Here is a 25686-nt window from a genome sequence, read left to right on the forward strand (position 1 = left end):
TAGAAATGGCAGATGGGAAATAGAAAATGAAACATATTTGATTTTTTGGAGATGCTCTATGGGTGTTTTTGGTATGTATTGTAGCTTTTACATAATTATTCACTAAGATAAAAGATTTCTCCAAATGAACCATCAATATGGCACGCTTGAACACATGTTCCTTTTAATCTGTAGATGAGAGTGAATAATGGTTTTATATACCTGTATTAAAAAAATATTCTGGCTTTCAAAACTGCCCTGCAATATCTGTTACAAAGAGATTTGAGCATTATAATTTCTCACCATTGATGATTCACCACCAAAGTGATAGTAAAATCAAGACCAAAGAAGCTGCAATTGTCGAAAATGCAACTGTATTTGAACATGCAGAGTTTGGCAGATATGGGTATGCATCAGGTGGTGGCAGCTTGCATTCATCACCATTGAAGTAAACTTTCCTGGGAAATGCCCATCCCTGCTTCAGAGTAAAAGTGCTCTTATCTTTCCGAAGAAGCACCTCGGACTGAACATTTCCGAAAGGACCAGCTTCCATTAAAAGGTCATTATAGAACTTCATGCCATAGAACATACCAGTATCATCTGCACAAATATCAGAAAACTTCATCAGCATTTTATCTGCAGGTGCGTAGTTTCTGCAACTAAACTTGGAAAGTATTTCAGGTGCTGACTTATCGATTCGTAGGGTACAAGAGGCTTGTAATCAAAGCTGAAAACTTGTGTGACATTATTGAGATTAGGATGCTGAACAACGAGTGTCCACTGTGTGTAATTCAGCCGGTAGTTGAAATTAGTAACAGCGAGCTTTGCACGCCAGTAGTCCTTGTAGTTGACCTTCACATGCCAATGCACTCGAACCGGACACATATGATGTGTACATTGTAGCAATGGTGTATTATCCTTCTTTGGTGTGTTTATTCCTTTTTTATGAGCTTCCTTGGAGTTACTCCTGCAATTTGATTATTCAGAAACAAGATCAGCTGCTATTTTTATAAGATAAACCAATTCTACAATATTGAAATGTTCTTTACATTATACAATTGTGCTTGTTCTGGCAACCACAGGCACAAGAAGGGCAAGGAGTGATTGTCTCATTGTAGAAAGACGAAAAGGAGACACAACAGCTCGGATTCTTGGAGGCTAGAAACTGTGAGTAAGTGCATGTTACATTCCAAGTCACTGCATAAAGATAGATTCAAACATTACATTAGATTGCTTTCCATTATCTAAGAGATAAAGAAAATTTCAAAAACTTACTGAGTGCTTGAGTTTTTCGCCGATTATCAGGTGTGAAAAATACAGTAGAGGGCACAATCTTTGCGGGGCCACAGGTATAGCCAGGTCCAGGACCAAGCAAAGTGAAATTCTTGGGCAGTTTTACTGTTTTATTAGATGTTCCGGCGAGTCCAACACTGACCTGAAAGGCTGAGACTGAAGATGAAGGGTCCTGTCCCCAGGCTGCAACTACACCTCCCTTGCAACAATTGGTGAATTGTTGGTTATAAGGAACTCCAGGCAATAAGTCCACAACGGTGGGAGTTTTCTTGCAGCAATGTGGTATGTTTCCTTTGAACTTGGAACAATCTCCTTGTTCTGTTGCCTGAGCTCCCACCATTGACCATATTACTTCTTTTTTAGCCCATGACCATGACAGAGTCCAGCCAGGACTCATGATATGCCTATACAATTGGAAGTTGCTCATGGTTACTGTAGCCTGGAAAAAATAAAAAGGCAAAGGACAAGAAAATTTATTGTTAGAATTATGTTTGAACACTGGAATTCATTTCTCGATCCAAGAAAGATTATCTTGCATCTGGATATATAGAAATTATGATAAATGAAAATGTATAATTAAGAAATTCTCAAATTAGAAGAATTAAACTGAATTCTATGTAAAGGTTTCGGATGTAAATGAACAATGAATTCAGTTTATTTATTTGTTTAAAAACAACTAACCATATTAAAACTCCAAGAAGCTAAATTAAAAATTATAATATTTACATAATTTAGGAATGAGTGCAATTAATTAATTTGAATTCTTGTAAAATCAAATCTTAAAATGGTGTATTTACTTACTTCAAAATCATTTATTTTTTGGATCGAAATAACTGGATTTTATTAATTAGCTTTTTCTTTTTATCAAAAAATGAGAATTGGAAAAATAGAATTCAATTCTTGGAAAGTTTGCAAATTGATTCTAAGGTGCTGTGGCCATGAATTTTTTAAAACTGACCAAGCAGTCCAAAATTATAGAGGTACTCTCCAAGAACCTACTAAATAATAATCATAATACTCACCACATAACCATCTGGTGTCCAAGACATCACATCCCATTTGATGGTTATGTTCCCATTTGGATCTAATGGGTCATAAGCGGCTACAATCAAGAACACCAAAGCAAATAAACATTATAACAATATTAAAAACATTAAAATTAAAATTAATCTTGAACAAGAAAAGACATTCAATTCCAATAGGTTGAGCAAGAAAGTTTACCTGAATTAGGCAACATCAAGAAAGCTAAACCAACCAAGAAAATGAACTTCACTTGACCAAATGAGGGCCAATAATGCCATTGGTGATAGTTTCTTGATTCTAAGGCAATACATTTATGGTCTCCCATTGCCGGAAGTTCGCTGGATAGGTAAATTCCAGGCAAGGACTTAGAGATTACAGATAGCAATTCTGAAGTAGGAGTGCATAATAAAAAGAGAAAAAAATGATAAAGAGAACAGAATAGATTGAAAATGAAATTAACTTAAAAGATGTCTCACCTACTGGTTGTTAGGTGCATTACGATATGGTTTGAATTTTTTAAATCTATTGAATTCTGATACACACAACACCTTAGTTGAATTTTTATAAATCTGGTTAACAAGGTTACTGGAACTTGAAGCAAAATTTTGGTGAGAAATGATTGGAAAAGGTAGCTGCAGGCGGGAGATATTGAGAGGTTTGAATATAACAGCTCAACAGTCTTTTCTATTACAGAATACATACCCACATGTATTTACACTGACAAAAACATGCCTGTAATAGACTGCTTTGAACACAAGTTTTCTGTTAGGTCTGGTTCCTGCAAATGTTGTCAAAGAAAGACAGACTCGTAGGGTTTGGATTCTTGATATCGTGTGCTATATATGAAACAGGTGATAGACTATTTAGCTACTTCTAGTTCCTTTTAAAATTATCAAGAAAGAATGCTTCTAGGTACTTATAATTTCCATTAACATTCTGAAAGAATGCTATTATTTTATTTTTTTGATACTTCACTTTGTATTTTTCAAATTTTTATTTTGGATCCTTGAAGTCTATGAAGTCTAGATACTTCACTTTGTATTGGGTAGGCAAAGTTTCTCCATCCTTGCCAAAAACTGAGAATTGGTTAATGGACCAAAAGAAATGAACATTGCAGAATTGGTATCTGGTAAGTAGTCATCTATCCAATAGATTGACCAAATTGTCATCTTACCTAATTTTTCATGGAAGTAGAAAAGTTAAAAAGAGTATACAAAATCTTAATATATCATCTTTTTGGAAATTTTTTTATATAAAATCTTTATATATTATCTCCGTGAAATTTTTGACATCATTTGATCAACGTAGTGGATTATAAAACAAGGTAGCTCTCCCCTTTTAATAACATTCTCTAAATTATAATGCGAATATAAAACCATTAACTCACTTCTTTCATATTGGATCTGGAGAACTAATCAAACCACCTGGTCTTTGAACTCTTTTATTTTTTTACAAACGTAGTTATGTGGTGACAAGTAAAATTTTAAATTAACTTTAACACTTTGTTTGGATTGATGTGTTTTTTTGAAGGAATCAAAATAAATGAGGTAAACAGATATCCAAAGTAATTTTACCTTATTTGGAAAAGAAGGAAAAACAATGAAGGAAATTTTTTTTTTTTTTTTTTTTTTGCTTCCCTGTCTCACATAAATAGAATTTCTTCATTTTCGAGAGAAAATACCGATAAAATGTTGAAGTTTTTTCAATTTTTATGCAATTATCCAAATACTCCAACTTGATATCCAAAAGCTCAAACTTCTAAAATCGATGAAATTGTATTTTTATTGAAACGACAGGTATTTTTGACAGTACATTTCAAAAAAAAAATAAAAATAAAAATAAAATCAGGACAATTTTTAAAAAATGCTTAATTTTATTTTTTTAGTTCATAAATAAAGTTATAGACTCGGTATAGGCAAGTTTTTTCTTATACGCATCGATTAAACTATTAACATGCTAAGAGTAGTAGTTTAAGCTTCTTGTCAATTTGAGGGACAGTTGAGAAGCGGGATTGAAGGAAATTAGGTGTAATGGTTGCACCATAGTTCTATGATGAGGAATTACCTTTGCCTAAATCTGGTTTACAGGCTCACAAATGATTTAAATCAATAAAAAAACAATTGTCTCTTGAAATGAAAATATCTGTGATTATTCATTAAAAAAAACAAAGAAGACAGAGTGAGAATAATTTTTAATAAAATATTATTGATTTGGTATATCAATGAATCTATAAACTGAGTTTAAGCAAATTTAATAATTATTATCAAAGATAATGAAATGATGTTTTTAAAAAGGGTGGTTGATGTTGATGACGAAAAATTTGTGTGGTTGGTTAAGTCACCATGGAGATTTTATTTCATGAAGGTGAAAAGTAATCTTATTACGGCAAAAGCTTTGGTACCATATAGAAAATATAATATGTATGGAATTCTGAATTCCGATCCTGCAGCATAAAATTGAAAGAAAGATTTATAGAACTGCGAGTATAACAAGATCTAGAGTCTAGCCTTTAAAATTTCTACCTCAATTCAATTTTTGTTTGAAATTTAAGATATTTTGTTTGAATTTCAAACTTAAGCGATCTGAAATTCATTTCCATTTCAAATATTTTGCCAAACAAAACCAAAGGGGGGAAAACCTTTGCGTTTTCATTTTTCAAGCACCCGCCCATTTTACAATCCCACATTATCGATATCCGCGACAATGTGCCATCCAACGCTCATTAATCTAAACGCAACCACTCCCACGGATCACCTCCCAATCCAACGGCCAACGAGACTCTCTCTCCTCCTATAAAAACATCACAAAAATACAATCGACCATATCACATTGCAATCACAAAGAAATCGAAATCGAGATCGAAAGAAATGTCAGGGAGAGGAAAGGGAGGCAAGGGATTGGGAAAAGGAGGTGCCAAGAGGCATCGGAAAGTTCTCCGAGATAATATTTAGGGCATCACAAAGCCCGCAATCCGACGACTCGCTAGACGTGGAGGAGTAAAGCGTATCAGTGGCTTAATCTATGAGGAAACAAGAGGTGTTCTAAAGATCTTTCTTGAGAATGTAATTAGAGATGCTGTTACTTACACCGAACACGCTCGCCGGAAAACTGTCACAGCGATGGACGTTGTTTATGCCTTGAAGAGACAAGGTAGGACTCTTTATGGTTTTGGTGGTTAGAGAGATTTAGGTTAGGACTGGGGATTTTGTTTGTAGCAGTGGCAAATCATTAGGAATTAATGTTTTGATTTTGTATTTTAATCCAAGGTTTTTGATGCTTGTCTTCAGATTGAAAGGTATATGGTTTTGCTTTTCATTTCTTTTCTCGATTCTATTTGGATTGTGAGAAAAAGTTAGGGATTTAGTTAACTAATAGGAACGACGGTGTATCAAGTTGAACGACAAACCGGAAGAGTAATTGCCATAGTTTAATGCAGCTTGTAAGGTAGTGCTAAGCTCGAAAGTCTTAGGCCCGTTTTATTCATGGGCTTAGGCCCATTTTAACCTGGATAACACGATTCAAGGGTACCGACACAGGCAATGAATTAGTATTTAAACGAGGAACCGGCTTGAGACAAACATGTCGTTCACGGACTAACAAACAGTCTGGAAAAGAAAAAGGAAAATTTATTATTTTTTTAAAATTTTGATAACTAAATAAAATTTTGTTTTTCCTTTCTCTCGTTTGCTTTGTTTCGAAAAAGTACAAGAATGAAAACCAAAGCAAGTTACAACTTACAAGTTGCTAAATTGGCTCACCAACGAAGACCTACTGGCTTGACCTTTCATCAGAATTCAAATCAGAGGAAGTGAAACGCTAAGGCTTACCCGTAAAGACACGTTCAAACAGTCAAACCCACTATGATTTCCTCAATACGTTGACCATAATGGCACGTGTACGATGGAAAAGGGAACATGCATGATCAAGCAATGGTTGTCCCTGAAAGGGTGCAAAGTTGCACTACACGTAAATTCCAAAGGTGAAAAGCCACCGGTCCAATGGTCCATGAAGCGAGACTTTGAAGTAGTCGCCCCCACACTTATGGACTTTCCCCCTTCGAGTTGAACGCCTGGCTCGTGCTCAAGACGCCTGTTTTGCACGTGCCTACACAGGCGGCCGAGATCTCGCTTGTATCTTTTCTTTTCTGTTTATGCTTCTTACTATTATAATATAATAAAATAATTTAAACAATGCAATACGATAAAATATTGTCCCTTCTTTTAAATAAATGAATTAGGTAACATTTATAATTTTTAATGTTTAAAATGAAAAAAAAGATTTAAATATAATTAAATTAAATTGTATTAAAATAAATATAATTTTTATATAAATTCTTAAAATTAAACTGGTCAAAATTTTATGACGGAACAATCAATTTCTTTAAATTTCTTTATTTTGAAAGGAATTTCTCTAGATTTTTAAAATTTTTATGGTAAGAGTATTTTTACGATAGGGATGAGAGTGGAGAGTTGACATGAAAATAACAAATTGAAACTTTAGGAGATAAAAATGATAACACTCAAATTGAAAAATAATGTGTGAAAATAAGCCTATTTTAAAAAAATAACTAAAATAAAATAAAATATAAAATTATTTTAAATATGAAAAAAATTCATTTGTGCTTGAATTTTATGTAATACATTCTACATTTTACATTCATCTAATTAATAATCTATAAGCACATTAAATTTTTTATTTGAATATGATTACTTTCTTTATGCTATAAAATAGATATATTTTAATTTTTTTCATAGTTATAAAAAATATAGTTAATATAATTAAACTATAATTTTTATTTAATTTTATTATAAAAAATTTTTATTTATTTAAATATCTAATATGAATATTAATATTTTTATCGATAAAAATGCGTATTAAATAGGGTAAAATAAAAGTAAAAAAATGATTAAAACCCACTTATATAAAGAAAGATATAATATAATTTATCATATTAAATATTTATATGCCTATTTTCCGTGAATTAAATAAGTCAAACGAAAAGCAGATGAAAAGAAAAGGCATTAAAGCCTACAATTCTCAGCTTTAATCCCTACCCCATCAGAATTAAAATGCACAATCTCCATTTAATGGGTTGTCTATTTAATTTGTATTACCATTATATGACTATCACTTCATTAAAAAAAAAAAATCAAAAGAAAAAGAAAAGCAAATTTTAAAATGTTGGATTTTTTTTTTTTTGAAAAATTTGTTTATCCACCGGCAGTTCTGTTGCTTAAAAAATATTTTAAAATTAAAATATTATATAATTTTTTTTTTTTGAAAGTATATATAATTGATTTGATACGTACTCATGCACTACATTTAGAGAAGTCTTTCCTTTTTTTTTTTTTTTTAACAAAAAGGAAAACAATAACACGTGGCAAGAAATGCAGTAAAATAGCATGGAGGCGTGGTTTTGCTTCAGCTAGATCTACGCGGCCTCGAAGTCCTAACCAAACGAACTCTCTTTCTCATTACAAATACCAAACTCGCTCTTCGTTCTCTTCACATAAACCTCAACTCTCCCTCTTTCCTCTCTAACTCAACTGAAATGGCCGAGACCACAGTCTCCCCGATTCCTCTGCTCAAAGATGAGCTTGATATTGTAATCCCAACTATTAGAAACCTTGATTTTTTGGAGATGTGGAGGCCATTTTTCCAGCATTACCATCTCATCATTGTTCAAGATGGTGACCCGTCAAAGACAATCAAGGTTCCTGAAGGTTTCGATTATGAGCTCTATAACAGGAATGATATTAATCGGATTTTGGGTCCCAAGGCTTCTTGTATTTCCTTTAAGGATTCTGCTTGTAGGTGCTTCGGCTACATGGTCTCCAAGAAGAAGTATATCTACACCATTGATGATGACTGCTTTGTATGTCACTCTTTAAATCCTCTCTTATTTATTTGTTTGTTTTTACTTTGTGTTGGGTTTGGGTTTTATTGTGATTCGGGGTTGCATTTTTGAAGAAAGTTTGAATTTTTCATAGCCAATTGGAACTTTTAAATGGGGATTTTGAAGATCTGGACTGCTTATGTGGAGTTTTGTTGGACCTCTTTTTTGGTGGAATTTTGAATTTTGAATCTTGTTTGAGGCTGGGCATGTGGGGCTTTGATATGATTTGGGGTTACTTGCCTTTCGCTATATTGACAACTGGATCTAATTTTGTTATAGCTTTCAATTTCTGCTTTGTTCTTTCAAATATCAATCAATACTGTTTTGGTTGACCTATTTCATCTGTAACAATTTGATCTGTTTGGCATCTTAACTGATTCATTTGATTTTGACTCGGAAAAGGCATGCATGTGCCAATGTATTGTATCTTATGTCATTTTGGTAATCAACAATGTCAAGAGTATGGATTTATTTTGAAGGCTAAGTCTATGTTATTTGGAATAAACAATGAACAAGTATTGATTGATCTCCTCGATCTCATTTGTTAAATGACAAATTATCCATTGGAGTATTAGACAGCTCTGCTTCTGTTGTGTTGTTAGTTAATGTTGGAAACCAGTTTACTTGATAGTTCTTTTGGGATTTCAATCTGTCAGCTAACTCAATTAATGAACTGGTAGTCTTTTATTTTCTGTATTTGCTGCTTTCTATTATATTTCATATTCTCTTTGACTTGAGCTATGCAAGAGATTCAGCAGATTTTTTTATTGTGTTCATGAGTTGCAAAATGGTTCCTTTTAACCATTTTGTATATTATGTGTTTATATCTTGGGATGGATGCAATATATATATTTATATCTTTCAGTGAATTTATTTTTTGGGATGGAGCATGTGATCTAAAGTGGAGCATCCCTCGTGTAATTGCAGGTTGCTAAAGATCCTTCTGGCAAAGATATTAATGCACTTGAGCAGCACATACAGAACCTTTTGACTCCATCCACCCCATTTTTCTTCAACACTTTGTATGACCCATACCGAAATGGTGCAGATTTTGTCCGTGGTTATCCGTTTAGCCTTCGTGAGGGTGTCCCTACAGCTGTATCCCATGGTCTCTGGCTCAACATCCCTGACTATGATGCCCCAACCCAACTTGTCAAGCCTCTTGAGAGGAACACTAGGTAGGAAGATTCTTAATGCACCACCATCTATTGCTTGTGTATATGAATGTTTTAACAGAAATATTTGACTTTGTACCTATCTGTCTGTCAGGTATGTGGATGCTGTAATGACAATTCCAAAGGGAACTTTATTCCCTATGTGCGGAATGAATCTGGCATTCAACCGTGAATTGATTGGTCCTGCAATGTACTTCGGTCTCATGGGTGATGGTCAGCCGATTGGTCGCTATGATGATATGTGGGCTGGCTGGTGCATGAAGGTATACACCTATCTTGTTTAATTCTATTGTTGATTAATTAGATTCTACATCCATCTGGCCTCGAGACTACTCCAGCTTATTGTAATTTCATGTGTTTTGTAATTGAAAATGATTGTTTCATTGTATAGGTTATATGCGATCATTTGGGTTTAGGAGTCAAAACAGGATTGCCTTACATTTGGCACAGCAAAGCAAGCAACCCATTTGTGAACCTTAAAAAGGAATACAAAGGAATCTACTGGCAGGAAGAGCTGATTCCATTTTTCCAATCTGCTGTTCTTCCAAAGGACTGCACCAGTGTCCAGAAGTGCTATCTTGAACTGTCCAAGCAAGTTAAGGCAAAACTGGGTAAAGTTGATGAATACTTTATCAAGCTAGCAGATGCCATGGCCACATGGATTGAAGCATGGGAAGAGCAGAACCCATCGGGGACTTCTGCCGAATTGCCTAATGGTGCTGCAAAGTAGAAGAACTACTGATTGGAATCTGGGGAGCTATCACGGCTATCAAGCGGGAGATGCTATAATCTCTTAGTCTGTCTTTATTTAGGTATTGTAAGTTATTGAGCCAATTTATCTAAAGCTTCCTGCTTTGAAGCTTGGATAGTTATTTTTCAGGTGGAGGGTTTTATTACTCTTGTTACTTTGAGTTTAGAACAATGACAAATTATGCATTTTGCATTTGATTAGATTTGATTGTTAGTTATTAATGATTGAGTTGATTGGTTTTGGAAATGTTTTGTGCATTTTGTTGGTTTAATTGAATCATTCAGAGGTTTTGGCCATTGATTGTAGTAAAAAGAAAGTCAGACTTTTGACTAATCAGTCATTGTCTCGTGAGAAAAATCCAATTTCAGAATTTGGTATATAGCTTTTCAGAGTGGAATTGCTTTGATACCAGCTGGAAAAATTGGGATCTAGGAACTTTTCACGCGCATACAAATCAAAGACAAGACCACTTCACTAACCCAATTGGTAAGTAGTCTAATAGTGAGATCTTTCTATTCTCGCCAGCAATATTTCAGAATCTTCATTGAATACAAAGCTCTAAAGTGGCAATACTCAAAAAAGAAGTTTCAGATAAATATTTTAATTTCACCGACAAAAACTACCATATTATAATAATAAATTATTATTTTACCCCTGTATTTTGATAAAATACACTGGTCTATCCCGGTAAAACGCCGGGATAAAATAACTAATTTTGATAAAATACAAGGATAATATAATACTTTTTTCAATAAAAAATTATTTTGATTTAAGTAGAAAGGCATTTTCATCTTTTCAGAAAGCACTAAATGGAAAAAATTCAGAAAAATTGACAGAAGACAGACGAGGAGGAGAAGAAGAAAGACCGACATTGTTAATAAGACTGGAAATGGTATTCAGATAAAAACTATCCTTACAGTGATGAAATGATTTTAGATTTGAAACTCTAAAAGTTTATCTGAAAATGCAATCTACTCCCGCTAATCAAAATTACCTATTAATTAAATCATTAATTTAGTGGTACAAAAAATAGAAAACTGACAGGCTCTTACAATATATCAAGAACTACCTACAAAACAACAAAAGTGCAGATTATTATAAAATGGGTTGCTTGCTATAAATATTAATTAAGATTTGCTAAATGCATACAAATTTAGGACGGCTTGTACTTCCCCTCTTATTTTATTAAGGATTAATACAGTTTTTGGATTTACTTAACTGATTTCCTTGAGAATACCACCTAAATATATTTTTTTTTATTTGATAATAAATGATTAGATAATCTTTTAATTAAATAAATTATATAAATCCCTTTCAAAAAAAAAAAAAAACAATTATATAAATATATATCATTAACTTTTCTTAGAGGAGTATTACCAATTTGCAAAAACAAATGCATGTGGAGTATTATATTACCAATAATAGGTATAACTGATAAAAAAAGAAAAAAAATCCTTAAAAAGCAAAATCTTTCAGCGAATGGTGTTCCCATTTCCATTGCATAGGAAACAACAACAACAACAACATTATATATAACAATATTAACATTTTTGATAAGGAAAAAACGTTCCTGAATATGATCAACATTTAAAGATTTGTTACAACTTGATTGGGACAATGATGTAGAAGTATATTTATCAATTTTTTTTATTTTTTCTTAGTTGGTATAAATATGTATTTTATTGTTTATTTTTCTATTTTGTTATTTTTGTTAAATGTATGTGTTTTGTATATAACCAAATAAATTGAAAAATAAAAACACTAGTATATAAATAGTTGTAATTCACAAGTAATGAATATAATACATATTTTTTTTACATATATAAATAGGAAGTGCTATACATCTATTTATAGAGAATAACTTTTTTTTTTTATGAAAATATCCAATTAAAATATAGAAAAATAAAGAAAAAGAAAATAACTTTATATAGAGAAATATGAGTATTTTACATATAAGTTCAAAAATTTGAAAGTGATATATATCAAAAAGATTTTGAGAATATATCCAATTAAAACATATAAAAATAAAAAAAGAAAGAAATTTATATAAATAAATATGGGTGTTTTGTCCAAAATTTTGAAACTGGTCAATATATATTTACATAAAATATTTTTTAAAAAAAAACATATCCAATTAAAATATTGAAAAATAAAGAAAATAAAGAAATTTAAAATATGTGGTCATTGTATTTATCATATCCTCAATACGAATACATGCTTAATAAAATTATAAAAGTATAAATAGTATGAAAATGAAATTATAATCGGATACTTAATATCGTAACGGAAATTAATGAGTATGAACAACAAGCAAATAATAGGTAATTATAATGTGCAATGCACGTCATAAAAATCCTAGTATATACACACACACTGAAGGTTTTATTAATTAATTTTATATTCACATTAATTTTATATGTAAATTTTTAAAGAATATATATCCAATTAAAACATAGAAAAATAAAGAAAAGAAATAAAAGTCTAAAAATTTCTAAAAACATTGAAAAATAAAAAGCTAAATAAGAAATAAATATATTTTATTTATTTAAAATATATAGCATTTTTAAAATATCTTTTATTTCAGGTTTATATATAGATATATGCATATATCGGATATAGATATGGATATAAATATATAGATAGATACGTAGATATAGATAGGAAATAATTTTTTATTAAAATATTTTATTTCAAGTGTTATGCTAATATTACTATGAATGGCTTTTCATTGAAAAAAAAAAAACAACAAAAATCAAAATTTATTGACTTGTTCCAAATATGGATGTAATATGCAATCAGCGGCATAGATAGGGATTTACCTTCCAAATTCATATAAATCAAAGCCACAGTCTCTCTTGGAATGTCACCAACCATATTGTCATACCACAAAAACAAAAACATGGAAAATGTCTCAATCAAGTTTGTCTTTTTGGCCATACTCCTACTCACTTCATCAGGTTTGTTGTCTCTTTAAATTCCATTTTTAAATTTTCACTCGTAAATTTAAGTTTTCATATTAAACATTATATGAACAGAGTAAATTGAAAATAAAGAAACAAAAGATTCATACAGCCGACCTCTAACCCAGTTCGAGATTAAGACTTGCTTGTTATATGTATATACTTATTCTGTGTTAATATTACAATGTGTCATATGAATGAAACTAATGATGGTGCTTTTGATAGGTTTGGCATTGTCAAGGAGAATTGAAATAGGTGAGAAGAAGAGAGGATTTTTGCCTGTGAGGTGTTCTAAAGATGCTGATTGCAAGGGCAAATGTTTGTGGGAGACAAGCACTTGTGTAGATGGGTTATGCACTTGCCCCCTTTAGCTCAAATTAGGGAGCCAAAACTCCATTCTGTAAAATGAGAGTTTAAAAGCATGTATCTCTGAAAGCATTACAAGCTTTGAGAATCTACAATAAATGTTCCTTCCACAGTTTCACGAAATAAAACATGCATTTTACTTGTGTTATCAAAGTGAGTTGAATATGAAAACCAAACAATTATATATGATGGGATGTTAATGATATCAAATGATTTTTCTAGTTGATGGGCTAATGAGATTCATTATGTTGAGAGAACGGGGACAAAAAAAAAAAAAAGCAACAATCAATCTTGCAAGCATGAATAGCACATTGATTATTCATTTTCTGACAGTATCAACATGAACTTACTCCTGGTCTGCTTTGCAACGTTTCAGTTTATGCAGCTTAACAAGATCCAATATACAGGTCATTTAAGCATACTCTGGCTATGGCTATGGCTCCGGCTCTGGATTTGATTCCCTGTCCAAACACAAAGTGCAAAGTGTAAAACAAAACCAAAATAATAGTCATTTTGAGATAATGACTATGTAAGTAAAACAGAACCAAGCAATATCTAGATATTAAAGTTGAGAAAGCAAGGTATATGATGAACAAAGAATGAGAACATACTCATTGGAATGCCATAGGTGGGGGGAATTTTTCCAAAAAGAAGAAAAAAAAAATGAGCAGTTTTCGAAAAAAACAAAAGAAGGAAACTTGAGGATCTCTATAGGAAATAGTAATTCTAGGTGGGATTCAAAATATTTGTTTCAATTAACTTTAAAACTCAGCTGCTTTTTCTTTTAATCGGATCATATTGAGCTCAATAAGCAAAAAGAATTCATCTCCATGCAATAGATAATAATTTCAACAGAAGACCAAACACAAGTTCTGTTAGAAATGGCAGAAAATAAAGGATGAATTTGATGGGAGCTCAGAAATTGATTCCTTCTCAACATACAAAAATTTAATGCTTTGAAATGTTTAAGGGAAAGAAAAGTGATTCTCACAAGAGAGGTATTAGCAATACATATCTAGTACCAAGTAAATGGAAAAAACAAATGCATTCAGATTTGAATAAAACAAACTTAGAAACTTTCACGCAGCTCTTCCATGAATTCTGCTAAGAAACTTCTCCATACATCATCATGTTCATCTTCCCATGAAATAATACTTGAATATGTAATTGAAGTTTGAATTGAATTTTTCCAATGAAATTGAGCAAGTACCTTCTTTGCACAGGAATTAAGTGATGTGGGGCCAGCACAGAGCATCATTTTCCTGCTTCACTTGCATGGATTGCTTCTGATGTTCTACTCGCTGAAGCTGTGATGACAGCTGAAGCAAGTCAACAGTAGTACCATCTTCGCATGAAAGACTACCCTTAGCATTCATAAAATCTGATCCTTGGTAAATACCATCTGTGACATCAAAATTTATGGCATCACTTCCATCAGGTATCAGTATGGAGCCCAAGTGGCTCCCTTCTGCAGAACTTGTTCCTGATGAGAACTTGTTTGGTACCCCACTCATGGAAGCCTGCGAACTAACTCCAATAAGCTTTTCAGAGACTTGGCTCACGCTATAATGGGTGTTGCTGCCAGGTACTACCAATGGGCTGGCAATGGACATTCCGGATGAATGGCCTGAAAAATTATTTGAGTGAGATGACAGAAGAGAGAGAGCACAACCAGAGTGTGTGATCCCTGATAGCCCTTGAATGGTTGATACTGCATTGAAAGTTGTGAAGTCTTCATTTCCCATCAAGTTGTCCTGGACTAATGAACGTGAATAAAAAATTGAGCCTCCCATTTCATGTGGATATCGATTACTGCTCGCATTGAAGATGCTTCCTGTTGTAGGAGTAGCTTCATTGTCATTAAAAGTGAGAAATGCTTTATTCAAATTGTTAGAAGGGAAGAGAAATTTTGAAAGCAGATACCCACTTGTAGGAATGGATGATAGTGGACTAAAATTGGACCCATCTTCAACTTTTATTTGCCTGCACCAATTATTTGTCCCATATTTCTCAGGATGTAATGGACCACTGGGAAGTATATCTTGACAGATAAAAGATGCTGTGCCATGAAATCGGCCAGTGCCAAAGCCTGAACAATAATGAGAAAATAGTAAAAGGTTTGCAAAATACCATAACTCGAGTACTGAAATAAACTTACAATTTTCTAATTCTACAATGCTAAGGCGCACTGTATAGGTAACTCCAAGAATTTTAGGAATTTAAGATTTCAGCACCAAATGCAATAATGTCACTAACATATAGCACATAGCTTAACAGATTACCACATATTATCATGCATGAACAAGTTAATTTTGGCATAAATTCCAAATATAAAAGAGAATTAAGCAGTTTATGCTATAAAAGTGAATCCCAAATTCCACATACTTGCACTGCTCTTGCCTTTTAGGACAGCGATTTACCTGCTAAACGGGTTTCAAATTCTGGATTTTAGATGATTCAACATGGATTATCACTAGATGGTTTGAATTGGTTATATTGGAATCAGAGACATAGAAGTGTCATGACATCATTGCATGCACGAATTAGGATGATGTTTCAGGCTAACATGCCTTAGCCAAGCCCCCATTTGGTAGAGTTTGTTGCTACCTAAATAAAGCTGTCTCATATTTCTCATTCATCACATCACTTGGAAACATAAATTCCCCAAACAAGTCTGACTACCTCAAACATCTCCAGTATCTGTAATAACTGCCACACGACTGAATCATATAACAGAAACAAATATGCATTAGTGTGCACAAAAATAACAACTGTAATTATTCCAGAATATCTAAGAATCAGCTAGGCAACTCAAAAGTCTTCAGCTTAAATAGTTTAAGTGTAATAAAGGGATCAAATAGTTAACCGTTATCCAACAATTGCGCAGAAAAATTATATAATGGATAAAAAGTGGATAATGGTTTCTACCATTGTATGACTGAATTAGTCTTCCAGTCCTTCCGGCGTGAAGACCAACTTGAGGCTTTCTCCTTCGTTCATTGTGGCCTGCAAGCCGTTTACGGCAGCTGCGCTTACCATCATCAAATTCAGCCAGCAAATGAAACCTGAACAGTCAAAAACTATTACGCATTATAGCAGCAACAATATTCAGGTATTTAGTATATTGACATTATTATGAACCCAAACAGGAGCAAAGAATTGAAAAATGACATCTAGCTTTGCCTGAATCATAACTAAAGAATCCATCAAGAAAAAGCTAAAAGACACGTATGTACATATTTAGATTTTTGAAGTAAGAAAACCCATCCAGATGAACAAAGAAACAGGTTTATTTAGTACTTGCGGGTTTTCTTTATATTTCAGCTAACTGACAATTCATTAAATATTATTTAAGGGATTAGGATAAACTGAACTCAACAACAAACAGTGGAGGAACAGAATAAACTTGACAAAATGGTTGTAAAGATTATGAACAAACTAAGAAAATCAAATTTCAAGAAAGTTAGACCATTCAGAAAAGAAAGAGTTGAACAACTTTTGATTAAAAACAAAGCAAAAAAGGAACTGAAGAATTGACATATATATAAGTAAAACTTGTGTTTCAATGTGAATAATCAATGAAGACATAACATACCTGCTGCATTGCTGACAAAACCTCTGTTCAATTCCATTGACAATAACTTTAGCAGTTTTGGAGTGAACTTCACAGACTTTATGTCTCTTGTGATATTCTTTTGAAGAACTGAGATCCTTATTACAACCATAAACTTGGCAGTAGGCAGTATGGGAATTCACTCCTGGTCTCATTCTCTTTGGAGGATTTGATGAATCAGATGAAGACAGAATGGATGCTCCCTTAGAAGTTCTTGAATTTTGAGCATCTGTTGTTGGATCACCAAACCTTCCCAGCTTCAAATCAATAAATGAAGAATCTCTACTATTAGAATCCATAACAGAGCTAGAAAGCCTTGAAGAAGTGGATTCAACTTCTAAAGAAAAACTATTAGTGTTATTAACAATAAAAGGATTAATGATTTTCCCAACATCAACTTCACTGCTCAAAGACACCCTAATTGAATTATCAGGTAATTGTTTTCCCATCATTTCTTGATAACTCAAATGCCCAAAATTTTGATTCTCAATAGCTTGTTGACTTGAGATGACCATGTTATTACCAAAACTAGCCGTTTTCAAATCCCAGCCCAGCAAGGCATTTCTGCTTTTGGCAATAGTGTCAGAAGATGAAATTGTTTCCCTTGATACAATATCCTTCCCTCCATGAACATAGCTCCAAGGTTGCATTTGTAATATAATGGAATTACTGTTCAAGTGATTAGATACTTAAAAACCGACCTGCCAATACAATCAAGAAAATGATCGATCTCTACCCGATTGGCAAAAACCAAATTAAATTTTCTGTTAAACCACTAGTGACAGCAAACGTTGAAAAATCTTGCTAAAGTACTGTTACTCACAAAATTCCCCACTTCCTCCAAATTCTCCAATTCACAAGAAATTCATTTTCTGAGATACCAGAAGCATCAAAACAACAAAACCCATTAGGGAAAACTCAGAACCCAGGAAAATTAAGCAGCACAAAAAATCAAGAAAATGACTAGAGAGAATAACACCACGTGAACTCATTCAGAAAGCTAAGTGCAAGAAAGGATTTTTAGTAAGAAACAAAAGCAAACATTAAAAAGAACAAACAATGCAAAGAGCAAAGGAGAAAGCTATATATCGAGTGACTATAAAAAGAAAGCAAAAAGTTGCCTAAAATCATTTGAGATATAGTGAGTTTTGCTTTACCATGGTAGAGAGTAAAGAAATGGGGTTGTATAATGAGTCTTAGGTGTCCCAAACTTGATGGAAAATAAGATGTGGCTGCTATTTTCACTCACACATACAGAGCAGAGTACAGAACTACAGACATTAACTCATTTTAGAGAGAAGAGAGAGAGACCTATAAACTGCTTTTTGCGTTGTTTAGAAACTACTAAATAGGATTACTTGCTACTCAGTCTTGTTCTTACCGAACAAAGAACAAGAAAAGGACAAACAACAAAATCTTGCATATTAATATATTATTACTGTTTACTGTTATGTTAGTTAATAACTTAACACTGTGCCTCTTGTTTGTTACTTCATTAGGCAAAATGGGATTTTCAATGTCTTTTTATTGATATCATTATGCATTTCAAAAGGGATACGTTGATTTTCCACACTTATTTTTAAATAAAATATTACGTTCTCTCCTGCTAAAAAGATATTTATTTATCTTATAAAGCAAATGAGAAATAGTCAATTAAATAATCATCTAGTGTTGTCTCGGTCTCTCTTGATAGAACATGATGTCCGCACCTAGCTCACTAGGGTCGGGTCCCCCGGCCTCGGGGCAGCGAAGAGTGTTACGCCGGGTCTTCCCTCTCATATTCTTGGTCCATATACCATTCAATATGTTATTTTTGTCTCCAATAGCCTTACTTCATCCATGGAGTCACCATAGCATGGCACCATGGGTAGGGATACTGGATTAACACCCCTGCATTCTCCCCTGCTCAAAACTCAAACAATCCATGACCTCATCGACAATATAAAAAATTAAAAAAACTTCGATTAAAAGTTTTTTTCATTAAAAAAATTTTGTGAAATATAGCTTAATAAGTGGAAGTAGCAAGCAAACCTCATGCAATTATAGCACATGTGTTTTTCGTTTTGTAAAAATTGTAGGCTTAATTTGATAATATTGGTTGATTTTGGCGTGCATTAAGTTTGAAAAAGTTGCATTATTAGAAGAAAAATGACAAAACGACTAAAGAGGCAATAATTTCCGCATGTTCTATAATCTACAGAAATTTGCCACTTGTTTCAAAACCCATATGTCTTTCTTTGCCAGTGATTGTGATATTTTTTAAATATATATATATATATATAATCTTAATATTCAAATATCACTAATAATTAAGAAAAAAATTTATTTTTATTTGTTGAAATATTAATTTTAAGTAATAGATGGTTAGATTAGTAGCAGCATAAATAAACTTATTTTAAGGTGAACTGAAGTTTGAAATTTAGATTAAATCATCACCATTCTTCGGTCTGAACATAAAAATATATATACAAATTTTAAAAATTTTTAATTTTTAATTTTAACGTGGAAAGTTTTTAAATAGTTTTTACATTATATTAACATAAAGTTACTTAAAAATAGTAATATTAAAAATTTAATTCCAGTAACGAATTTAATTAAATTTGTTAGACTTTATTAAATTAGCCATACAAAAAGGTCAGTTTGTCCTTTTAATGATCACTCACTTTTAGCAAGAAAGCAGCTTCAAATTTCTAAAACATCGTAATCATAAGATAAAGAATAACTTAATACGCAATTTTACTTGAAGCCTATTCTTGGATAATTGTAACCAAACTAAATTCTATGGTAAATAATAATATTTATCTTTAATAAAACTAAGTTCAACTCTTATGGTAACTTATTTTTTTCCAAAGAATTAGACTCTGTTAATTTTCATCTCGTCATAGAATGCAAAAGTTTTTTAATCTTTCTCTTAAGTATATTTTTATCACCCGAGGTGCTGGCCCTGGCCTGATGGTAAAGACCTTATTATCCGCTTGCTTGATTAGGATTTGACCCTTCACGAGAGCATCCCGTTATGCATGATGTCTAATGGGCTTCCTCAGGCTGGGCTGTTGCTATCATAATTGAGGACCGTAATGCCGTGATACTAGAACAATGACTAAAATATTTAATAGTACCTTTTTTTTTCAAAAAAAAAAAAATACACTTTTTAATATTGAACATTTGGATTGATTATAGTAAGATAATTTTTTTTGGACTGTACTATCTGATCTAATTCAATTGATAAATTCGATCCGATTTTAAAACTTATTTCAATTAGATTCAATTCCAATAAAAATTTACCCATTTAGATACCCCTCACTATAAACCTAGAATGGCCAATTTCAATCCAAAAAATGAGGAATGGAACCAAGGAATGAACACATAGTTTCAATTACAATTTGAAATTGAAAATTACTTATCACAGTTTGATTTGGATTTTTAGTGGTTTGGTTTCGATTCAATTTTATTTTAACAAAACCGTGGTGATGCCTATTGGTTGTCTTCAACCAATAAGTGATTTTTGTTTTTCTTTTTTTAATAATAATAATAATAACATATTAAGCTTTAAATTTGTAATAAATTAAATACGTATCCAAAACTTATTGAAATTTAAAAACGCTAGAAACACAGTCAAACACTATGAATTGAAAAATGCTGGAGATCCGGATGACAGGAACCACAAAAGAAATTTACACCAGCTAGTCTCCATCAACGTCTGCTGCGCGTGCTTCGACACGCAACTTGGGTGCGAGTGGACATCACAAGCACATATGTCGGTCATTATAGCCAACCAACTTTGAAGGCTCGACCGCCGTGTCTCTGGAATCGCTTTCATTGATTCATCTTTTTTTTTTTTTTTTTTTTCCTTTTTCTTTTTATTTCTCTATTAATAGTATTTTCGACGTGGAGAAATTGGGAGTTCAAACAAAGTAATTATTTCTCATTTTTAATAATTATCCTTGAAATACTAAAAAATGAAAATTTTATAGATTAAAAAATGAAAACATTGGATCTATAATTTTAATCCTAGTGAAAAGGACTCAGATTCAGAGAAAAGAATTTAAATTTTTAAATAAGGTATCAGATATTTCATTGTTATGAACAAATAAACGTATACGACATCTGCATTTTAATATATTCAAAACAAACAATAAATATCATTAAACCTTTATTAATATTGTATAAAAAAAATTTTAAAAATCTTGAATATGAATTATGTAAGAGATGGATAATTGACACATAGATGACCAAAAATTGACAAGTATAAAACAAAGTTTTAGCATAAAAACAGAAAAAGAGATTAGAAAGAAAGTGTATATATACAGAAGTAGGGGCATGAATATGAATGACAGATTTAATACACCAATTAGGTGAGTCTTGTTGATGAGGGCATGAAAGCACCTTTCTAACAACTTCATTGCCAACCCCATTTTTCTATGTACAAATGTGTCTTATTGCCAACTACTCAAAAGGGCCAACTCCCTTAATTACATGGTCCCCTTCATTTTTTTTTTATTTTTTATTTTTAATTAAAACAAAATTTACTCTTAAGTTATAGTTAAATTAATAAATAAGGACTTCTGTTTTTATTAACGCTTTAACCTTCCATCCAAAATAACATCTTTTAACTGTCAATTCATTGAGAAATTGGTCTCTAATTTGTGGTCAAACTAATTACAAAATATTTATTTTATGATTTCTGTTCATATTTTAGTTTCTCTATTTTGAACGAAATGATCAAAATATAAATAAAATCATAATTCAAAAATTTCAGAGTTAATGTTTGAAAATAAAAGTCATAATACGTTAATTTGACTATAATTTAAGAATTTATTTTTTTTTCCCTTTAATTAGTTTCAATTATATATATATATATATTATGTGATTTTAGTTGCTCAATTTTCAGGGTTGAAGTAAGGGAGTTTTTTTTTTTTTCTTTTAAAGAAAAAAAAAATACAAGTTCTGTGGTTTGAACTCAAGAATTGTACTTATTTTCATCTCTCTTTTAATCAATTTTCATTTTAATTTAAAATCGTAATTAGGTGCTGCTAAATTTTGGAAACCAACCTAAATTTATTTTTACAGACCAAAACAAAACCAATAAAATCTGCGCGTTAAAAGCCCTTATCAGTCCACTTAAATGATAGTGGCCAGCTGTATCCAAATTAACCACAAAATATTCTCAATATTTATCTCTTTTTATTTTTATTTTATTTTTATTGTAACTCACTAATTTACACGAAAAAAAAAAAAATTTACCGTTAGTCAGAGATATTTTTTAAACTTTTTTCTAGATAAAAATAATTTATTTTTTTCTATAATAATTATTCTAGCTCCACTCATATATCCGTATATATATATTTATGGAGGAAAGTTGAGTACAATGGTTGATTTGATTTTTCTTTCTGTTTTTCAGCTAGACGAATTATGAAGTAGGAGAAAAAATAAAATTAAATGAAGTTATCATCACCGTCATTATCAAGGAAGTACACTAATATTTTAAATGATTTTTAATAATCAAAATTCGAAAAGAAATGAAAATTATAAATATTTATTATTATGTAAAATATGTGAAAATTCATCATTGGTTGTATCATACTATTTTCAATTTCGCTTTTCATTATCATGGTCTCTCAATATAATTAAGTATACTGTAATTATTTTCGATTACTTTTAAATCTTTTGATTTCTTTTTATAAGCAAGGAAACTTTCCTCAAGCAGACGATTTCTACAACAAAATTGGATATTTAATATATAAAGATTTAAATAAAGTTGAATCAATTTGGTTTAATTTGATATACATATTTGGACAAATTTGACTATTTTTTATAATTGAATTAAAAATCGAAAATTATCTAAAATCAAAAATTGAATTGAATTAATCAACCCAATTAACTAAACTAAACTAAATCAATTCAATTTCATTTTTCAATTTTAATCCCAGCTAATATGATATGGATTAATATTACCAAAGAGTAATTAAAGTTTGATTATATTAATGTTATAATAATTGATAATAAACAAGAACTAACAATATTAAGACATTTTCAAAAAAAAAAAAAAAAACAATATTAAAACATGCTTTTAATATTATTAAGTACAATTATAGGAGTCGCTATTGTTATATCTTCAATCAAATTTTAGTCCTAAAGTTAGAAGTTCGAGACCTGAAATTACCGCCATAAGACATTTGATATATGATCATGTACACGAAATTGCAAAACCCTCTATTATTTTTTTCGAAGAGTTTCAGTGCAAAATAGAGTGAAATGTGTTAGAATTCAAATAAATATGAAGGAATCCAAAAATTGTTAGAATTTATTATTATTTATGAGTCTCAAAGGGAGTAATTGCCTACAACCACTAGGTACTTGTTAGAATAAGGTGCATCAGCTCACACGACAAGCTAAAGTGGGCCTCAGCTTATTTACTTGCTATTCCTAACATTTCTAACTCAGTAATGACTCTTTTGGAATTGAATCGTTTATGATTTCCAAATGTTTTTATATAATACATACCTAAAGTTGCGGCAACTTAAAGATGGTTATTGAGATTTTATTATCAAATCCAGTCGTATTGACAATTTTTAAATTTATTATTATGTATCAGCATTATTGCGATTTTATTTATGATATTTTGTTAGTTAGATAATTATATAGAAAAAAAAGAAGCACAAATTTCATATTTGATAGAAGAAAGAAATTAGAAAGTGGTCGGATCGAATTTGTAAAAAAACTATGGAATCAAACGGTAACGATAAATAGTCACCAGACGGAGCGAATTATCGCTTATGTATATATATATATATATATTACGTTTTTTCAACTCGATTTAATACTTTAAATCAATGTCGTTTTTTTTATACATGTGATTTATTATTATATTTTTTATACAAAAAATATAGAAGTATGTTGATTTATATCTTATATCTATATATATTCTCTTTTAATAAAATTTTCAATTTGATTTCTTTTAAAAAAAAGTTTTTACTTCTGAGATGCTGTTGTATTTACATCTTAAGTCTTAAGTAATTTAGCAGATTTCACCTAGTGGTGATTTGTGTTTGTCCAATTGCTATTTGAAGGAGTGTCTTAAGATAATCCTAATATGAAATTAAATTTTTTAACTTCAACAATTATATATATATATATATAAAAGAGAAATACGTTTCCATTAATTTAAATAAAGAAGAAATAACTCTTGTGGGACACTTTCTCACTCTTGAAAATTAGCATATCTATAAGAAGCTTGAGCTAAAGAATGAGTTTCTATGTTAGCTTGTCTCCTAATCCATCAGATCTAGAAGCTAGTAGTTTCCTATAATTTTTAATAATAATGTCAAATTATAACTTAAGATGCAAGTCTACCAAACTCATATTAAATCTTTCTACTAGCTATATTATGTCTCGATGAAAACTCTTTTTTTTTTTTTTTGACATTGTCTTGATGAAAACTCTTATTATTAAATTTTTTTTTTTTTTTCATCAGCAGATTAAAAAAGAAAAAGGAAAAAAAAAATGGTGATAAGTAAAACTTGAAATGGGTGTTGATGGGTGAAGAGGGAGCACAGAAGGTGGATACCACCAAATATGAAGCTTGGGTGCACTATCTTTCAATTTAGTGAAAATGATACCACATAGCCTCAACTTCTGCATTGTCTCTCTCAAGAATGTAACAACTCCTCCTTGTGTGTAAGATAAGCAATGAGTGGTTAGGGAAAACTTTCCCTTTTTTAAAAATGAAAAGTGGACCCATGTTTTAATTAGTGTCACATGGGCCCACAAACCCTATGTATGCATATGTGTATGTGTATCTCTTGCTCATGCACTTTGGCCTTGTGTTGTCCTTTCCATTGTTTGCATTCATAGCTACTGTGATGAGAACTCAGAAAGGTGGAGAGGACAGATGTATTTATTTTGTCATCTTCACTTTCATTTATAATTTTTATTTTTAATGACCTTTTCTCTTCTTTTTTTTTTCCCCTTTCATTTCAAAAGTAGTTAAATAATAATAATAATAATAATAAAGACTACACTGTTGATGATTCATTGACCTTGCTTGACTTCACTGACTTCTTTGAATTTTCTCAAGTCAATATCCAATCCTGAAAATATATGCAAATGAATTATATACATTTTATTGTTAATAGAACTTCAATATTATAATAAGCAATTTTTTAAGTTTTTTTTTTTATTATTATTATAAATATTGTGATTAGGTGATATGCAACAAATTTTAAATTTCAAATAACAAACTACATCTAGCTTGAGGTATAATAAGACAAAAATCTTATTTGATTTTATTTTTTATATATGTTTATACAAGAAGTAAAATTTTAGATATACGGACACAAGTTTTAAAATTCTTTCAACGTTAGTGACTCTAAATTTCAAACTTTTCCCCTTATAATTCTTTTACTTATGCAATGCATTGCTACTGATTCAACATAAGAGCAAATATATAAGACAGGGATAAATAACTTTGTTAAAGATTTTTTGATATTATTATTTTGTTATGTTAATGTATTATATTATGATATACACAATTAAATTATTGGATTACCTGTTGAATGAAGACATTTTATTACTGTTTAACTTCCGATTTTCAAAGGTATATGAAAACATTCTTTGGTTTGTATAAATGA

General features: G+C 31.1%; 3 protein-coding genes and 1 pseudogene across 10 annotated transcripts; 2 read left to right on the forward strand and 2 right to left on the reverse strand.

Moving 5' to 3' along the window:
- Positions 1–13: 13 nt before the first annotated feature.
- On the reverse strand, positions 14–2700 carry LOC105640653 (COBRA-like protein 4). Of its 2 annotated transcripts, XM_020681841.3 has the most exons (7): positions 2494–2700; positions 2295–2374; positions 1255–1711; positions 1029–1176; positions 669–946; positions 283–579; positions 14–201 (listed from the first exon to the last, which is right to left on the reverse strand). In XM_020681841.3, exons 1-6 carry the CDS (start codon positions 2618–2620, stop codon positions 293–295), a joined length of 1377 nt encoding a protein of 458 aa, XP_020537500.2. In that variant the 5' UTR covers positions 2621–2700; the 3' UTR covers positions 14–201; positions 283–292. The 2 variants fall into 2 exon arrangements, with proteins under 2 accessions (XP_020537500.2, XP_037493079.2); XM_037637151.2 differs by having other exon boundaries at positions 176–579.
- Positions 2701–4861: 2161 nt separating this feature from the next.
- LOC105640655 (histone H4-like) lies at positions 4862–5581 on the forward strand (annotated as a pseudogene).
- Positions 5582–7726: 2145 nt separating this feature from the next.
- On the forward strand, positions 7727–10363 carry LOC105640656 (putative UDP-arabinopyranose mutase 2). Its single transcript, XM_012225025.4, has 4 exons — positions 7727–8170; positions 9119–9369; positions 9461–9629; positions 9758–10363. Exons 1-4 carry the CDS (start codon positions 7847–7849, stop codon positions 10094–10096), a joined length of 1083 nt encoding a protein of 360 aa, XP_012080415.1. The 5' UTR covers positions 7727–7846; the 3' UTR covers positions 10097–10363.
- A 3280-nt stretch (positions 10364–13643) lies between these two features.
- On the reverse strand, positions 13644–18377 carry LOC105640657 (squamosa promoter-binding-like protein 6). Of its 7 annotated transcripts, XM_089726773.1 has the most exons (6): positions 18214–18377; positions 17880–17928; positions 17039–17757; positions 16372–16508; positions 14654–15532; positions 13644–13904 (listed from the first exon to the last, which is right to left on the reverse strand). In XM_089726773.1, the coding sequence occupies exons 3-5, from the start codon at positions 17704–17706 to the stop codon at positions 14670–14672; spliced, it is 1668 nt and encodes a 555-aa protein (XP_089582899.1). In that variant the 5' UTR covers positions 17707–17757; positions 17880–17928; positions 18214–18377; the 3' UTR covers positions 13644–13904; positions 14654–14669. The 7 variants fall into 7 exon arrangements, with proteins under 7 accessions (XP_089582899.1, XP_089582900.1, XP_089582897.1 ...); XM_089726774.1 differs by lacking the exon at positions 17880–17928; XM_089726771.1 differs by having other exon boundaries at positions 17039–17928; positions 18214–18376.
- Between the last annotated feature and the right edge of the window lie 7309 nt (positions 18378–25686).

Source organism: Jatropha curcas, chromosome 10 (genome assembly GCF_041381405.1).
Source record: "Jatropha curcas cultivar XTBG-Jc1 chromosome 10, XTBG_Jcur_1.0, whole genome shotgun sequence".
NCBI lineage: Eukaryota > Viridiplantae > Streptophyta > Magnoliopsida > Malpighiales > Euphorbiaceae > Jatropha > Jatropha curcas.

What these genes read in the sequence shown, in the direction of transcription:
- LOC105640653 (XM_020681841.3), bottom strand. Translation starts at nt 2,620, where the DNA reads ATGGGAGACCATAAATGTATTGCCTTAGAATCAAGAAACTATCACCAA. An exon ending in GGACACCAGATGGTTATGTG is followed by an intron (nt 1,712 to 2,294) that starts GTGAGTATTATG and finishes TATTTTTTCCAG; the next exon opens with GCTACAGTAACCATGAGCAA. An exon ending in TGTACCCTACGAATCGATAA is followed by an intron (nt 580 to 668) that starts GTCAGCACCTGA and finishes ATATTTGTGCAG; the next exon opens with ATGATACTGGTATGTTCTAT.
- LOC105640656 (XM_012225025.4), top strand. Translation starts at nt 7,847, where the DNA reads ATGGCCGAGACCACAGTCTCCCCGATTCCTCTGCTCAAAGATGAGCTT. An exon ending in CCATTGATGATGACTGCTTT is followed by an intron (nt 8,171 to 9,118) that starts GTATGTCACTCT and finishes GTGTAATTGCAG; the next exon opens with GTTGCTAAAGATCCTTCTGG. An exon ending in GGGCTGGCTGGTGCATGAAG is followed by an intron (nt 9,630 to 9,757) that starts GTATACACCTAT and finishes TTCATTGTATAG; the next exon opens with GTTATATGCGATCATTTGGG.
- LOC105640657 (XM_089726774.1), bottom strand. Translation starts at nt 17,706, where the DNA reads ATGCAACCTTGGAGCTATGTTCATGGAGGGAAGGATATTGTATCAAGG. An exon ending in TTTTGTCAGCAATGCAGCAG is followed by an intron (nt 16,509 to 17,038) that starts GTATGTTATGTC and finishes TTGACTGTTCAG; the next exon opens with GTTTCATTTGCTGGCTGAAT. An exon ending in ACTAATTCAGTCATACAATG is followed by an intron (nt 15,533 to 16,371) that starts GTAGAAACCATT and finishes ATTATTGTTCAG; the next exon opens with GCTTTGGCACTGGCCGATTT.